This window comes from Spea bombifrons, chromosome 8, assembly GCF_027358695.1.
Source record: "Spea bombifrons isolate aSpeBom1 chromosome 8, aSpeBom1.2.pri, whole genome shotgun sequence".
In the NCBI taxonomy this organism is placed as follows: domain Eukaryota; kingdom Metazoa; phylum Chordata; class Amphibia; order Anura; family Pelobatidae; genus Spea; species Spea bombifrons.
Genome location: NC_071094.1, coordinates 21,718,756 through 21,734,498, shown reverse-complemented (window position 1 = coordinate 21,734,498; position 15,743 = coordinate 21,718,756). Strand labels below are relative to the sequence as shown.

Genomic DNA, 15,743 nt, shown 5'->3' with positions numbered 1-15,743 from the left:
TAAATATCAGTTAACATTACAGATAAGAAAAAACAATTGTTAATTGATTGCCAATAGATAGCATAAAAACATTTCACAAAATCTACAATGTTTTATCTCCTCTTTTTCTCTTCCCACCTTCGTTCTGTTTTTATCTGTATGGATAAGGCTATTATACATTTGTATTACCCATACCTGAGTCAGTGATTAATCTAAAAGGCGAAATAGGTTAGGTCAATTGTTACCAGCATATGCATACCTATTTTAAAACAAATCTTATGGATAACATACACCCCATTTACATCCACAAAATAAATAGTATTGCAGAAGCTATACCAACAATGCCATGCTATCTGAATTTACATAGTTATTATTATTATTATTATTGAGTTGCCTGAGTAAACACTGCTAAGCATGTATATATATATATATATATAAAACTTAGACAGCAGTCGAGTATTTGTATACCCTTGCTATATATGTCCTGTTACGAAGGATATGAAGGTATTTACATGTTTATTCAAAATGTTGGATTTATATCTTAATATACCTTCAAAACTTATTTTACACTAAACCAACCTTATCTACTATTACAAAAACAAAGGCCACACTTACCTATATATAATTAACATAAGTCTCTCTGCAAAATCGGTCTGTACTGCAACTCTCAAAGAACATCCCGAACAGAATTTGTATTACTTAACACCATTTTAATTTACCGTTTGTTGAGAGATATAGAGTAAGGAGACACTACCACAAAATGCAGGTGTTATACATATATTTTACCCCTTTCGATATGTTTTAACATACTTGTGTTAGTTGTGCTTCAGCTCCTTCACTTCACTATACATCACAAAGGTCCAGCCCCAGTGAGCTTCTGATGCAGGCAGAACATGGGTGGCCCTATACAATGTATAGTTAAATCAAAGGGTCTTCTTACACATTTAATTATGCATTGCACTGGGCCAGCTCAGCATTTCACTCTGGAAAATTTTTTTAGTGTTGGCCCTTTGTAATGAACATCAAAGCGAAAGTGTCTTACCGCAAGTATACAGGGGCGTACCTAGAGTATTTGGCACCTGGGGCGGATCCTGAATGTGGCAACTCCCCACACAGAGTTATGCTGTACCACCATCAACTAGATTGTAAGCTTGCAAGAGCAGGGCCCTCTTTTTCTTTTGTGTTGGTTTACGTATTTTTTATTTTACTGACAATGTAACAGCGCTACAGAATCGGCTGGCGCTATATACCATATTTGCTCAATTATAAGACAAGGTTTTTTTCAGAGCAAATGCTCTTAAAAATACCCTTCGTCTTATAATCGAGGTCGTCTTATAATCAGACCTCAAATAGAGGTCTGACTACAAGACTAGGATCCAGATCCCGCGCAGCGCTGCAGTAGACGCAGACAACCCCCGCTGCTGCTGGCACTTCCGGCGTCACATGACTTTCCGGTGCTCCGTCATAGCAGCGCCGCCGGAACTAACGCCGGCCTCCACCCACTGCCCCCACTAGACACCAGGGAGTCAGAAGCACTGGCATATCATGGGGCAGAGTGGTATATAGGGGGTTAAAAGGCACTTCTGGAGGCAGAGTGGCATGTATATGTGGTTAAAAGGCTTTTCTGGAGGCAGAGTGCCCCATGATATGCTTTTTAACCCCCTTTATGCCACTCTGCATCTAGAAATGCCTTTTAACCCCCTATATGCCACTCTGCCTCCTGAAATGCCTCATATCCCCCCCTTTAATGCCACTCTGCCCCATGATATGCCTTTTAACCCCCTATATGCCAAAGTGGTATTTCTGGAGGCAGAGTAGCATATAGGGGGTTAAAAGGCATATCATGGGGCACAGTGGCATTTAGGAGGGTATAAGGCATTTATGGTGGCAGAGTGGCATATAGGGGGTTAAAAGGCATATCATGGGGCACAGTGGCATTTAGGAGGGCATAAGGCATTTCTGGAGGCAGAGTGGCATATAGGCGGTTAAAAGGCATATCATGGGGCAGAGTGGCATATAGGAAGGAATAAGACATTTCAGGGAGGCAGAATGGCATATAGGGGAGTATAAGGCTGAGTTTCTGGGGGCTGAGTGGCACACCTGGAGGCAGATGTGCATTACTGGGGGCAGGTTGGCAAATAAAAGGAAATAAAAACAAAAATATTCTTCTCAATCATAGCTTTTATTAAATATGAACACATAGTTTACATGAATTAATATTTACTAGTAAAAAGGTTTTCCTATAGGGTAGTCTTATATTCAGGCTTTTCCCCCCTAAATTAATATTCAGATTTTGGGGGGTCATCTTATAATTGAGCAAATACTGTACATTCATATAATGTAATGTCTGGCTCAGTATAAAGTGATGGGAGTTATGATCTACTTTAGAGGATTCCCCCATATATACTGAGCCAGGCACTGATGGAGCACAGCATAACTCCAACCACTATACGCTGAACAAGACATTGACAATAGTGCAGTATAACTCCCATCACTCTCATACTTACTAATGCTTTCTTACCGCCCTCTCTCTTTCCCTCCCTCTCTCTCAATGTCTTCCTACCTTTTCCCTGTCACTTTTTCCTCCTCCTCTTCCTTCTTTCTCTTGGCTCTTCTTCTGTGTCCTTCCGGTGCAGTGAGCGGTGGGTGTGGCTTTAGTGTTGTGTGCCAAGATATGATACTGTCGCGGACCGGGTCCATAGAGATGACTGAAAGGACCCAGCGCGCCCAAAGATTGTGTGCAGGAGTCACAGTGCAGTAGTGGAGTTAGACAGGGCCTGGTTGCAGGGCGACCACACTCACCCAGGTGTTGAGCACCTAGGGTTGTGCAGCCACATACCAGCGCCCTGACATAGCAGCAGATGTAATCCTGAAGGAAACAAAGTGAAATCCTGCAGGCACCCAGGAACAGGCATGAGACTTCACGCAAGATTCATGTGCGGGATGCTGCAGGCTGGGAGTATGGAAGCTAAGCAGAGAAATATAGCAGAAACATAACAAGCAAGGGACAGGGAGACCAGGCACGAAACATAACCAGACTAGATATACATTATTACAGAGCACAACAGTGAACAAGACAAGAAATAAACATAACCAGACAAGATATACATAATACAGGGCACAACAGGAAATAAGATAGGACACCCCGCTGCTGGGGATACAGGACAGGACACCCCGCTGCCGGGGATACAGGACAGACTGACACACATAAATACAGAAACTAGCCTAGGACTGTTTGATAACTATTGGAGATTCCGTCACATCTTATGGCCATAGTATGCTTAGCCCACCACTACGCCAAAGTACTCCAATGACGGTGAGTCCTAACGCTAATCCCTGCTGACAAAGATACGAAACAAACCAAACATGAAATCCAAACACATAGCACAGAGACATGCCTTTAGACTGCAGACTGAGACAAACAGAACACACGCGTGGGGCACACCTTATAAAGGAAACAGAGATGAAGCAAAGAGCTGAAGCAGAAGCAAGGAATGGAAGATCAGAACAGAGCAAAAAGAAATCCAGGACTGGATTGAAGCAAAACAGGGAAACTGAAACAAGAGTTAGATATGCAGCTCTGCAGCCTGGGTAGGACGTGACAGATACCAAATCCCGACGCACAGCAGCAGTTGCACACATTGCAACGGAGCAGGATTGGGGGTCTGCATTAACAGACCTAACGCTCCCTTGACTGATTTTAAGAGTGTTCGAGGGAGATCTTTGATCTCCCCAACCGAGCCTGCTCCTCTAGATGTGGACATTCTAGTCAGTCTCTGGAGGTGTGCACACCCGATGCCGGCCTGGGGGCACCCCCCAGGTACGCTACTGCAAGTATACCGCTAACTCTTTTTATTGAATAAACCCCGTTGTCTTTCATGGTCTCCTCTTTTCTTACCTAAGTCTGTCCAGTAATTCCCCAGCAACTCAAACATATTGTACCGATGTCTCACCACATATTACTCCAATGTTCCACTATATACCTGCAAGAGTATTTTCATCTATTTTGTGTAACAGATATTATCAATGTTTACCAGAATAGTCCTACTGGATGTATTGTTGGTTTGTGGATAATATATATGTGAGGTTATTGGCAATAACATCTGCCTAATAATGAGTAATGAGAGTATGCATATATTTGACAACAATGTTATGGAACTATTTGCAAGAAATAGCGCATAGCATATACAGTATATCATAAATGTGTATACAGGTGATCTATGTATGCTGACATCAGTATAAATCTATAGAATAGACAGGGAGCTGTTTTTTTTTCTAAAAAAAAAAAAAAAAAGAGGTTCGGCGGATCTATTTTTTTTTGTAGTGTACAGTGATATAATGTTGTATTATGCTTCAGTCCTTTGTACCTTTCACTATGTAGTTCAATTTGGTCTACTATTTTACATATTTTTTTACAATCAATTAGTACAAAAAAAAACCTTTTGTATATCAATCTTTTTTAAATAAATATTTTAGTATTAAACTCTTAAAAGCAATTCAGCCCAACATTTTAATACACTTTGTGCTTTTAAGAATACAAATTTAAACAGTAAGACAAACACAATCACCTTCATATTTCTTCAATACATTGGATACTAATCATAGCACATTATCTTTAAACCAAGTCAGGCAGATTAAATATTTCAATACATAAAGTAAATCTTCTACTCCTGGAAGACATTTTGTAGTTTGCTCAAGTAACCATTGTATCTTGTGAAATACAGCATATTTAGCAAACATTGGGCTGAATCAAGAGACCCCTACATAAATATCATTGTGATAGCTATAATTTGAATACTTAGCTAAATGACTTAACAATCCACCTTTAGAATATCTACAGTTTAAGGTAGGTGAGAAGTTCTTGTAAGAGGGAGGAGCATTTAATAGTTTTTGGCTTACTGTGCTAAATTCAAATGATCCTTCCTGGACCTCCTCTTTATATTAAAGGTTAGCAAACAGTGTTAGGTTACTATTACAGAGCCATAGGATACTAGCTTGGGATTTATTGACAAGCCTTTAGTCCAGAAACATATGGCGATTCTTGCAGTCTACCAATACACTCTTGTTGCTGAGGTGTGAATGGGTCCATAAAATCAGGTGCCGGGAGTCCTGAGAGGATCATCAAAGACTTGTTCCATATAGTGAAGGTGGGGCATACAGGAAGAATAAAAGAGATCTCAAAAGTATATAGATGAAGGGAATTGGCTGGATCGTAGAAAGAAAATGTGTTGTTGTCATAGTCAAGAAGAACACCTAAGCGCTTAAGCTGTGGATGAACGTCCAAAATAATTTCTTTGTTATTGTGTCTCACGAGAAAGTTATTGTTGCAACGAGAGAAGACCCATGAAGAGGTGTTCTTTCCAATCCATTCATTCCTTGGGGCAGACTTATAAGCAATTCCTATTGCATACCTGAGGACAAAAAAAATAAACATTTATAAACATTTTGCTGTTTTGACACTGTGATGCCTTCGACATAGTTGACCACAACTTTCTCCTGCAAATGCTTCACTCTGGTGGCACCAATAGCATAGCTCCCTCTTAGCTCAAATGCTACCTCTACGGCCATATCTTCTCAAGGACTCGTTTTGTCTCCCTTACTGCTATAAATTGGTATACCCTACTCTCCTCTATCTATAGCTTCTCCCTGACAAGTAATCTGTTCTTTTGGATTCCAGTAGCAAATGTATGCTAATTTATCTTTCTTCTCCCGTCCTCTCACCCTCCCTTGTAACTTGCCTCACTAACTGAACTTTATTTGCTACCTTTATGTTACACTTAACTCAACTCTCTTCTTAACACTTACATACTTTTTTCACGCAAGGGGCTACTGCAATACTAATCAATTCCCCTGTCATATTCAGCCTGGATTATTGCAATTTTCAACTTTTATACATCAACCTCGCTACAATGAAATAATTTTCACCAAAGCAGTCCTCTCCTTTTGTCTCATTCCTCCTCAACCTACTAAGAAAATGTAAGCTCGCAAGAGCAGGGACTTCTTCTCCTTTTGAATCAGTATGTCTTAATGTGTGTTTATGTTATTGTCAATTTTAATCTTGCTTGTAATCTTGTCTTTGTTGTGATAGTGCTATAAAATCTGCTGACACTTTTTAACAAATGTAATTTAATAACAGCTTAGTTTTTTTTTGCCCAAAACATAAAAAGTATCTTTGAAGTTTTCTCTAAGCGACCTTTTACTTAACAGAAGCAAGACGTCAACATCTGAACCTAGCATTTTCAGTGCCTATTCACAGACTAATGCACAACAATGTTAAAAATGTATTAACTGCAGATTGTTACTACTCTAGGATTCTGGGTAATATGCCGACATTGAGCAGTGATTTTGCTTGCGGGTTTTCTTTAATAACTTGGCAAAACAGTTTTCCACAGTGCTGAAATCTAAACATTATGAACACCTCTGCGGAAAGGAGTGCATTTTTTTGTGCTTCGAAAGCCTAAAGAGCAATGTACCTTATTAAAAATGAATGTTTGAGGACTGCACACTGCATGTTAAACAGACTGTGTGTGAAATTTTTAAGCAGAGTTGACAGCATCACCATAATTGGTGTTGTCAGGAACGAACTGCCCACGTAGTGTGTGACCCAGGGGGAGAAGCAGAGTGCAGAGATCACACAGAGCCATTCGAAGTTATAATAACTGGCTTAGACATGCATTCAATGAACATTTTCAAAAGGAAAAGATAAAAAAAAGAGACCAAACGAACATAAAAACCATAGGTTGTTGTGCAAGCCATCCACTGAAGGCTTAAGGTAAACTAAACACTGCACATTGAGAATAAAAAAGACATGTGCACAGGTGTTCCTTCACAAACGTACACCAATAACATTATTGTAAGTAAACAGCTTTGTGGGAGTACCACAAAACAGTCTCCATCAAATAGTTCAAGTCAAAGAAATAAAGTTTTACACAGTTTTTACACAGTTTCAAAAGGCATTTTCAGAGTAAGCAAGAGAAGCCACACAACGCACAAACAGTAATAGCTAACGTCATGGCCTGTTATCTAGTGTGTATCAGCAGCTTGGCAAAGAAAAAATGATACTTAAATGAGTGCATTAAACAATCATCAGTCATTGATATTAGACTATCCACTAAGCCACAGATTTAACTAACCTCTTTGTCTAAAGTTATACAGGACACAGTAAATGAACATATTACCAGTTATCAGAGCCGTAGTTAGCTTCTTTTGTACCTGAGGCAGGAACAGAAAATTGCGCCCCCTCTCTTTTTACAAAGGTTATTTTGAGGAAAGTAGATAAAAAATAAGGACATTAATAATATTACAACATATTTATAAAGATATGTAACTTAGCATGAATTTACACAAAAATAAAGTGCTCTCAGTATTAATCTGTATTTATTAAGATTTTATACAATATTTAAATTATAGAATTAAAGTGTTTTTCATGTTAATTCATCGCCCGGAGAAGTAACCATTTTTGAAAAAAGAAAAACAAATGATTGCAATAATGTTGGGAACATAAAGATTTAAAAATAAAGCACATTTTAAGTGAGCAACGAGTGTTTACAGAGGGTTACCTCTTTTATGAGAACACTATATGGACACCTGCCCATAACACCAACAGGGACTTTTAAATACATAGACATAGATGCAGGTTTTCAAAGTTGTATTTTTCGTGCCTTTAATGAGGCAAATGTTTCAATAATTGCATCAAAATCAATATTTTTTGCTATGTCTTGTTCAATCGACAAGATAGCCATACTTGTTAGTCTCTCTTTACCTGTTGATGCTCTGAGGTAGTTGATTTGTTTAAGCTTGATAAAACTTATTTCACAAGAAGCTACAGTTACTGGCAAACTGAGAAAAATTCTTAAGGAAATTTCTACATTTGGGTAAAATTCAGCCAAATGAGGGCCATGAATAAACCGAAGAAGGTCTAAACTAGATGCCATTGTTTAAAACTCTGGATCTCAGATGAAAATTCACTCATATTCAAATCATGGTTGTATTTTAGAGTCAAATCTACTGCTGCTTTTTGTAGATGCACAGTATCCATTTTGTGAGTGATTCACCTGACAGAAAATCAAAATCAGAAGAAATTTAATTTAGGGCTTCGTATCGCCAGTTAAATTGATGTATTATGGTGTCAAAAACATTTTTTAGATTTGTATTTTGAAAGACTTTTCAGATGATAAAGTAGAAAATTCATCTTCACATTCATATGATTGCTGTCTTTTTATTTTTCTGTTTCTAGATTCCATAAATTCTGCTGTGATTCCAATTTCTTCAGCCTTTTTTTGCAGTCCATAAAAACAGTGACCATATCACTTTGCCTTATCTCCTGTAAGATATTTTGTAATCCCTGATCATTCTGGAAGCCTGAGAAACAGTGGTGCCTTTGTTTTGTAGTGATATATTAACTGTCAATTTGACTCAATATATTGCGCCATGTTACTTAGCCTGCACAAAATATATATAAATTTTTTTAAGAAGGCTGTTAGCTGTTGAAACTGTTTCTGGACATTTTGTTGTAGCAACATGTTTTAAAACCTTGACCACTTATGCAATCTATGAATTTAAAGCTTGTACTGCATTTGATGACCACCTGGCTTCAGCATGACTCTTTAGTGATACTTTTAAGAAACTCATCAAAGTATCCCAGCGACTGGTAGAATGGGAAAAATTGTCAATTTTATTCACAATCCCAAAAAATGAAACAATTGTGCAATTTATGAAAGCTGCATGAACTCTGATTAAGTTAAGGCAATGGGTGAAACATGGAAGAAAATTTGCGTATTTTTTTCTTCTTCTAAATTTCTTAAACCTTCGTACACTCCTGACACGTTTGCGCCATTATCATAACCTTGACCTCTGACATCTTGAAGATCAAGCCCATCCTTTTCAAGCTTTTTTATTATTTCTTTCGGCTAATCCAATTCCTGTTTTTTCTTTTGTTTCGATGAAGTCAATGAAACTTTCTTCCACAGCTATAACTCCATTGTCAATTCACACATATCTCACAATCTGGGACATTTGTTTTCGATGAGATACGTCTTGTGTGCAGTCCAAAAGGAGTGAATAATATTTATCTTTTTTAACTTTGGATATAATTTCACCACATGGTCTCCTAGTAGGACAATGAACTAATTTGTATTGTTGGTGAAAAGTAACTCGGTGAACCTTTATTTCCTGAGTTGTGATATGCTGTTTTAGCTGTACATCATAGCGACTTATAAGTTTCAGTAAACTAAGAAATATTCCCGAGTTAGGGTCTTCTATGTTGTTACTTGATCCTCTTAGAGGTAAATTGTTTTTAGCGCAAAACATGACAGCATCAAGTATTACTTTTAGAATGTGTCTCCATTTTAGTTTTTCAGTTTCAATAGCTTTTTGTACTAAATAATCAATAGACTATCTGCTTAACAACTTTTTTTCTATTGTCTTCCATTCACAAACGTTTTGGCAGTGATTTGCAGAATTTTTGTGTTCCATAATATGATTTACATTTTTCCAGTCAGTAAACCCTACTTCTGGAGTGGCAATATTTGGTTTGGTGGATTGTTGATCAAACAACATACATGGGAAACAAAAAAATGACTTACTGTTTTCTGAGTAAATAAGCCAATTGTGTTCGACTATTTCACCATTAGAAAGCTTCTTGAAAAACCAGTCTTTTGAGAATTTTCTACTATCTTCGGATATTGACTTTAGAAAATCAGCAGTTTTTCCTTGGTCAGGTCCATGCTCAATAAGGTAGCACCTTATTTTATCTGTTATGCAAGGTCATGAAGATAGATCATTAAAATTTAGAAACCCTGAATAGGAATTATATTGTGGATCATAAATGTTCGCATTGGTATTAGTATCAGTTATGGTATTGAAGGTGCTGAGTGTCTAATCATTGTCAATAGTTGATAACGGTGGTGAATGATGGTATTAATATCTACATTTAATTCTAAAGCTGCATTCCCACTGTCATTCTGGAGACAAGCTTGAAATCATCTCTTCAGAGACACTGGGTGCTTTGGTATTCTCATCGGTTGATGCCGTTTTTCCCAGCCATTTTCCCATCGATGAGGACATTTTGTCATTTTCTATTTTGGTATATTTTCTTCTTTTACGATATTCTGCCCCACTGGGTTGTTTTGAATTCATTTTCAAAGACTAAAATACTAGTATGTAAATAAAATACACCTAATTCTAAAACATAAATCTAACAACGAAAAATACAATCCCCTACGATTTCAGGAGCTAGTAAACCATGAGATGCTGGTTCATTTATGGATTATTTTAAATAGAACTACTCAGATTTTTTGGTGTAAAACCTGCCCCCAGTGGCATAGCTACAGGGGTTGCAGCAGCAACGGGGCCTGTGCTTGTAGGGGACCGGTGTGACCTCTTGTTCCTTTCTCCTCATACGGTTTCAAAATTGTTTAGAAAGGGATGTGTAATTGTGTGTGTGAACATGGATTTGTATTTGTGTGTGAGCACGGATGTGTAAGTGTTTGTGTGTGAGCACGGATTTGTAGGGGTTTGTGTGTAACCATGTATGTGTAAGCAGGGTGAAATGTGTTAGAATGCGTTTATATATGTGTGCCAAGTTGTTTGGGGGCAATGATGGCACAGCCCAGCTGCTGAAGTTGCCCCTAGGCTATTTTCGCACCAGTGGTTTCTAGCTACGCACCTGCCTGCCCCTACCTTATTCCTTTGTTTCTGTCCTACCTGCTACAGGTAAGCACCTTGTTTTTTCCCCCTATTTTAGTTTTGGTGTTTTGCTTTTTTGTGTAGGGCTAGTGTTCTTGCATACTGTGAAGTAATATGAAGCTGTGACAAGCTTGTATCTTACAGCCATAGGATAAACCGACTTTTTACATGAATGAGGTCCTAGAGCTAGCTTTTGTGATTGTTTTGTATCTTTGTTTGATGCTTGCCTGTATCCCTGTCCTTTACTTCAGTTTGCCATGCCTACTTGCCATCTGGATCTGTCTCAGCACATGTATACCTCTGCATATTGGACTCTGACGCATGACACCAGACTTCCTATTGATCATGACAGTTTGGTCATAGGCACGCCTTGCACGTCCATGGAGTGAATTCTTTGTTCAGCAGCCCTGAGGCTCTATTTTGGATAGATCTGGGTTTTTTTCTAATTTCTTCTTGCTCCTGGTTTCGCTGCTTGCCTCTTGGATTCCCAGCATGACCTGTTTTGCCCTCAGTTGGTAGTGTCCTGTCTCCTGATAGCAAGATAAACAAGAGTAGCCAGCAGGTATCCCCTTAGCTGTTGAACTCCCACATGTCTCACAGCCTAGGGGATTAATATCTCATCACACATATCTGTATAAACAGCTAAAAGGGAGATTTTCTTTAGGGGTGTGGCTAGAGATACTTCTTGGTGCAGACTTAACCAAGATTTTTTTTTTATGTGACTTTGTGACCTAGTACCATTGTTTAATTTATGAATGTATTTTCTGTTTACATAGAAAATGTTGTAACTTTTTTATTTGTACGTATACCTGGCTACCATTCTGTAGGTAATTTAGGGGAATATGGAGGTAGAGAAGGATTTGGGCCCAAAATAGGGATTGACCCTCCTATAACTGTGAATCTCATGCTCTCCCTCACACATGCAACTCATTTACACTTGTGCAAAGTCTTAGCCTGTCTTCACAGCAGCTAGCCCACAATGCAAACAGCCAAGAAACACGGAATCTCTTGAAGAGAAAAATCTGTGATGAACCCCTCTGGGGTTACATAACCCTGATTCTAGGGCTGCAACAACTAATCGATACAATCGATAATAATAGATAATGAAAATCGTTGCCAAGAATTTCATTATCGATTAGTTGAATCGATTCTATCGAATATAAGAGGAGGGGTTTTTCAGAACAAATGCTTTGAAAAATACCCTTCATTTTATAATCCGATCAGAGGTTGGATAATAACACTAAGATCCAGATCCCCCGCAGCCCTGCAGGGGACCTGGATCCTCCTCTCTGACAGCCAGCAGATGTCTGTGCAATGTGCGCAGACATCCTCCGCTATTATCCTCCATTTCCGCCGGGGCTTCTATGATGGAGCACCAGCGTGACATGACCTTCTATGATGGAGCACCAGCGTGACATGACCTCTATATTCTTCCTCTCTGGCAGCCGGTGGGGGTCTGTGCCTTGGGGGCAGAGTGGCATATACGGGGTATAAGGCATATCTGGAGGGGGCAGAGGGGCATATCTGGAGGGGCAGAGGGGCATATCTGGAGGGGCAGAGGGGCATATCTGGAGGGGGCATAAAGCATATCAGGGGGTATAAGGCAGTGTGGCAAGCCTGGGCTCAGATGTGCATAACTGGAGGGGGCAGGTTGGGAAATAAAAACAACGTTTTTTTATTTGTTTTTAACATCCAGTTTGTCCACTAAATTATTTTAAATAAACAATTTACATTTACCGTATTTGCTCGATTATAAGACGAGGTTTTTTTCAGAGCAAATGCTCTGAAAAATACCCCTCGTCTTATAATCGGGGTCGTCTTATAATCAGACCTCAAATAGGTCTGACTAGGAGACGACTAAGATCCAGATCCCCTGCAGCTGCAGGGGACCTGGATCCTCCTGTCTCCCTCCCCCGCCCCACTTACCGGTACTTCTGAGTCCCCGGTGTGTAGCTGGAGCAGCCTGTAGATGTCTACGCAATTCGCGTAGACAACTTCCGCTGCAGCAGGAAGGAGGTGTGGCTAGCAGCGGGGGTTGTCTGTGTCCATCGTTCACCGGTGCTGGGAACTCTGATCTCTGACAGTCGGAGGAGGTCTGCCCCCCCCCGCTGCTAGCCACGCCTCCTTCTGGCTGCAGTGTAAGTGCGTGGGATCTACACACTGCCCCGGCTACATGACAGGGAAGTCAGAAGCACCGGTAAGTTTGGAGGAGGGAGGGGGAGGGAGTGTTAAATGGGGGGCATAAGGCATTTCTGGAGGCTCTGTGAAATGCATTTTAACCCCCTTAATGCCACTCTGCCTCCAGAAATGCTTTTTTAACCCTCTATACGCCACTCTGCCTCCTGAATGCCTTAAACCTCCCTATATGCCACTCTTGCCCATAATATGCCCTCTAAATGCCTGAGTGGCATATAGGCGTATGAGGCATTTATGGAGGCAGAGTGGCACATAGGGGGTCAAAAGGCATATCATGGGGCACAGTGGCATATAGGGTTAAAAGGCATATCATGGGCCACAGTGGCATATAGGGTTAAAAGGCATATCATGGGGCACAGTGGCATATAGGGTTAAAAGGCATATCATGGGGCACAGTGGCATATAGGGGGTATAAGGCATTTCTGGGGCAGATGTGCATAACTGGGGGGCAGGTTGGAAAATAGAAGGAAATAAAACCAAAATATTTTTCTCAATCATAGCTTTTATTTAAAACTTTTTTCCTATAGGGTCGTCTTATATTCAGGCTTTTTCTTTTTTTCCTAAATTAATATTCAGATTTGGGGAGGGGGGTCGTAATCAACCAACTAATCGATTATGAAGATAATAGTTAGTTGCAGCCCTACCTGATTCATTGTAAAATTGTGGTGAGGTACAGGTAAGAGTTAGAAACTGAGCAAAAAATTATAATGCAATTTTAGAAATAGTAGTACAAATTTAAATAAAAGATGCAAATATCAATACAATTGTTTTCTGTTTTATGAGTAACATACCAGTTTAATATATAGCATTTCATTTTAAGATATTTCTCTTTTCATGTAAAACATTCAGAGCTCATAAAGGTTTCTTAGAAGTCATTTAGATCCTACAATATTGCAGCAGACAATATTACCAGTCAGCACATTCATCAGCTAGTGCTATCAGCCTCCATTTCAGAGATTGATTTATTGATTTGTCAGATTATAAAGTAATTCCTGTTAGTAAGGCTGGAAACCTATCTTGTACTGATGCAAACAAGAGAAAATATTTTACTGAGGAAACATACAGTAAGAAATGTAAAAATTTTAGCTCGTGCAAACAATAACGCATAACAATTTCAGCAGACCCTTAGACACAAAGGATGATTCCTCAAGACATATATGTCTTCTGAACACTTGTTTTATTAATTACATCAAAATTTCCTTAGGCTGCTCAGCAACAGATGCATCACACATCAATCTTTATTACGGAAAAACAAAAAACTAACATTAAAAATGTGTTTGTGGCTCTTCCTTTCCAGAAAAACTGCATTATATGACTATGAGCTTACCATGTAGAGTTCCCCACGGCTACCTCCCAATAGTGACATCCACTATCGATAAATACATTTCCAGAAGCTCCATAGCAACCAGCTCCGCTGAACCTTTCAGGTGTGTGGCTCTTTTTCAGAGAACTCTCTTCCTTTTCCATCTGCATTCCATCATTTGATATTTTTAGCTTCTTGTGAGCAAATTTTGGGTCAAGTTTAAAAGGCTGACCTACAATAATAGTAGTTAAACAAATTACTGCAGCTGAAGGAACTGTAATTAGGGCTTGACAAGTAGAAGTTAGACATACGTACTTTAACATGTGTAAAAAGATGATTTAGATAACTGGGCCATGATACCATGTGTTAAAATAAAATCAAACTTCACCTTTTGGATGCATCCCCCTTTAAGACCAATAATTACATATATGCTAGAAGTCCATTATAGTGCATATGATAATCCAAAAAATGTTTCTTTATAGAGGGAAGAGAAACAGGGAGAAGACGAATTCTAAGTATTTGCATTTGTATTTAGTTTTGAAGAAATATTAATGTGGAATAACACCATCCAGAAATTAGTTGCATCTAGACAAGAATGAAGGGGATACATTGTATAGTTTTTAAAGTTTATAAGCTTTTCTTGATTACATTTCTATTTATTTAAGATAAATCAATCATACTTGAGACGTTTGACATTGCATTCTAAATACATAGACATTAATATGCAGTTGGTCCCCCCTCTTTGCAGCTATAAGAGCTTCCACTCTTCTGGGAAGGTTTTCCACAAGATTTTGGAGTGTTTCTGTGGGAATTCTTGCCCATCTTGCATCCAGTAGAGCATTTGTGAGGTCAGACATTGGGCGAAAAGCCCTGGCGCTCAATCTCCCTCTCATTTCATCCCAAAAGTGTTTGATGAGGTTAAGGCCAGGGCTCTGTGCAGGCCAGTCATGTTCTTCTACACCAAACTCATCCATCCCTGTATTTATGGACCATGCTTTATACACTGGGGCACAGTCAAGCTGGTATTGAAAAGGGCTTTCCCCAAACGGTTTCCACAAACTTGGAGGCATAGCATTGTCCAAAATGTGTGTGTGTGCCCCCTTCAGTATATAAAGACATTTTGGACAATGCTATGCTCCCAACCTTGTGGGAAAAGTTTGGAGAAGGCCCTTTTCTATTTTAGCATGACTGTATTGACAGAATAACAGAATTCCCACAGAAACACTAAATTTAATTTCTCTGCAGCTTTAGTTAGTTTGAGTGTTAGAATTACAGTTACTGCAGATATTTAGAATATAGAGATTAGCTAGCGTTGTCTCCTAGTTGGAGCTTAGTGTGGGAGGCTTTACTGTAGGGTTTGTAGTTTTTAGTTTATGTATTCAATAAATTATTTATTTACTTCAATTCTCCCTTGCCCTACAGCCGCTTTGCAAGATCAGGGTATATGTATTTGATGTTGGGTATTTATATTTTATTTATATTCTCCTATGACCATTTAAATTATTATCTATTAAATGTTATGTTTTAGAGATTACAATTTCTGATACCAATTGGATATTCAGCAGTACTAAGAATAATG

General features: G+C 39.0%; 1 protein-coding gene and 1 long non-coding RNA gene across 2 annotated transcripts in view; one reads left to right on the top strand and one right to left on the bottom strand.

Annotated features, from left to right (window-relative positions):
- Positions 1-15,743, top strand: part of LOC128502623 (uncharacterized) — a 113,428-nt gene that overhangs the window by 12,837 nt on the left and 84,848 nt on the right. The gene's annotated exons all lie outside the window — the stretch shown is intronic.
- The window catches only part of MID2 (midline 2), a 76,523-nt gene continuing 65,251 nt past the window's right edge, over positions 4,472-15,743 (bottom strand). Inside the window, exons 10-11 of the mRNA XM_053472469.1 lie at positions 14,189-14,396; positions 4,472-5,390 (exon numbers count right to left, since the gene is read on the bottom strand). Of these exons, the coding sequence (XP_053328444.1) occupies positions 4,982-5,390; positions 14,189-14,396 (617 nt within the window). The 3' untranslated portion in view covers positions 4,472-4,981. The remainder of the gene's footprint in view (positions 5,391-14,188; positions 14,397-15,743) is intronic.